Genomic DNA, 1,469 nt, shown 5'->3' on the forward strand with positions numbered 1-1,469 from the left:
TCTTCTTCTTCTTTTTCTTCTTCTTCTTCTTCTTCTTCTTCTTCTTTTTCTTCGTTGAACCCCCCCCCCCAGCCTAGTTAACTTGGAGGGTAGAGCGTCTGACTTGTAATTGCTGGGTTGCAGGTTCAATTCCCACCCGGCGCGAACGATTACTGTAACTGCTAAGCGATCGCTAATGTGTTACAGTTACAGTTCCCTCTATCAAAGAAAGAAAAAAAATGACGATTATGTATTTAGTACAATACTTTCTAATGTCAAATTTAAGGTCGAATTCTTACCTAATAGAGTACGTCAGTGTAGGTTTGAGCTTGTCATAGCCAGGCTGAGTAAAGTTAATCAGGGCCCAGAGTGTATTGTTGTCCATTCTCAGGAATGCATCGTTCTCTGCCGTGGCTGAATCATTGTACGGAACTATCTTGTTGAAATCTATGCACTGAAAAGCAGAACCATAAAATTGAAACAGTTTTTTCTCTATTAAGATTTTCTACAGCAGCGGTTCTCATTCCCTTTTTTCTCCCGTGTACCCCTAAGGTACCCGGATTTAATCTCACGAACCCCCGCAACCATCATAAAATACACTCAGTAACTTTTGAAAAAAAATTTAGTACTTCAGTACCTTGAGGTCAAAAAATTAATTTAGTCATAAAATTTATCTAAGTGTATCAAGTGGGAAACAAATCTTGTGGCAAACACTTAAGCTCAAAAAAATAATAATAATCTTTTCTAAAATTACCTGAAGAAGTTGTACAACGTATTGCATAGACTCCTGAGTATCATTCAGGAAATTTAACGAACTAGTCAGGTTTTGATCCGAGAAAAAACTGCAAAACGAAATCACCAAAGTTTCCAATGTAAATAGATAAGGGGCAGCCTTGTAAGTGCTAGGCTGCTAGGTAGCGAGGCGGATTTTATCCATTCCTGCTTGGAGCGAACTTCATCCTAAACAGATAAGGTTCGTTCTCAGAACGGCTATCTTTCTCCTCTCCTTCTTTTCTTTTCATCGTTCAATGCATCAGTTCGTTCAATCCAATACCAACGAATCGCTGAAGTTGAACAACGATGCGCGTGGATGGTTTCTAGATGGGTGACTGGTTAAGACTACATCTTACTGACCTTACGCCTCGTACTTTCAAAATAAATTGCGAAAACTATTAATTATATTGCCTACTACTTCTTTCCATGACACGCACTTACCTATCGAAAAAGTTCAGGGCAGCATTGTAAGTCTGGCTTTGATTACCAACAGATCGCAAGATTTCATTCCTGATGGCCTGCCTTCCGTTGGGTACGTCCAAAAATCTCTGTAAACAAATAATGAATTAATTCGTACTTAAGTTAATCTAAACAATGAGAATCAGAACTTTCTTGGTTCTTAGCAGGACATTTCAGACTCATATTGGGACAAAAATACACTGGGGCATATCAACCCCCATTAATCCATTTTTGAACCAGAGGATCCCCAGGAGGAA

At 39.0% G+C, this 1,469-nt stretch overlaps 1 protein-coding gene across 1 annotated transcript in view; it reads right to left on the reverse strand.

Moving 5' to 3' along the window:
* Positions 1 to 1,362, reverse strand: part of LOC103524405 (ATP-binding cassette sub-family A member 1-like) — an 8,893-nt gene extending 7,531 nt beyond the window's left edge. The window contains exons 1-3 of the mRNA XM_008489418.2: positions 1,195 to 1,362; positions 734 to 821; positions 279 to 433 (exon numbers count right to left, since the gene is read on the reverse strand). Of these exons, the coding sequence (XP_008487640.1) occupies positions 279 to 433; positions 734 to 760 (182 nt within the window). The 5' untranslated portion in view covers positions 761 to 821; positions 1,195 to 1,362. The remainder of the gene's footprint in view (positions 1 to 278; positions 434 to 733; positions 822 to 1,194) is intronic.
* Between the last annotated feature and the right edge of the window lie 107 nt (positions 1,363 to 1,469).

The sequence above is a fragment of the Diaphorina citri genome, unplaced genomic scaffold, assembly GCF_000475195.1.
Source record: "Diaphorina citri unplaced genomic scaffold, Diaci psyllid genome assembly version 1.1 scaffold97, whole genome shotgun sequence".
Lineage (NCBI taxonomy): Eukaryota > Metazoa > Arthropoda > Insecta > Hemiptera > Psyllidae > Diaphorina > Diaphorina citri.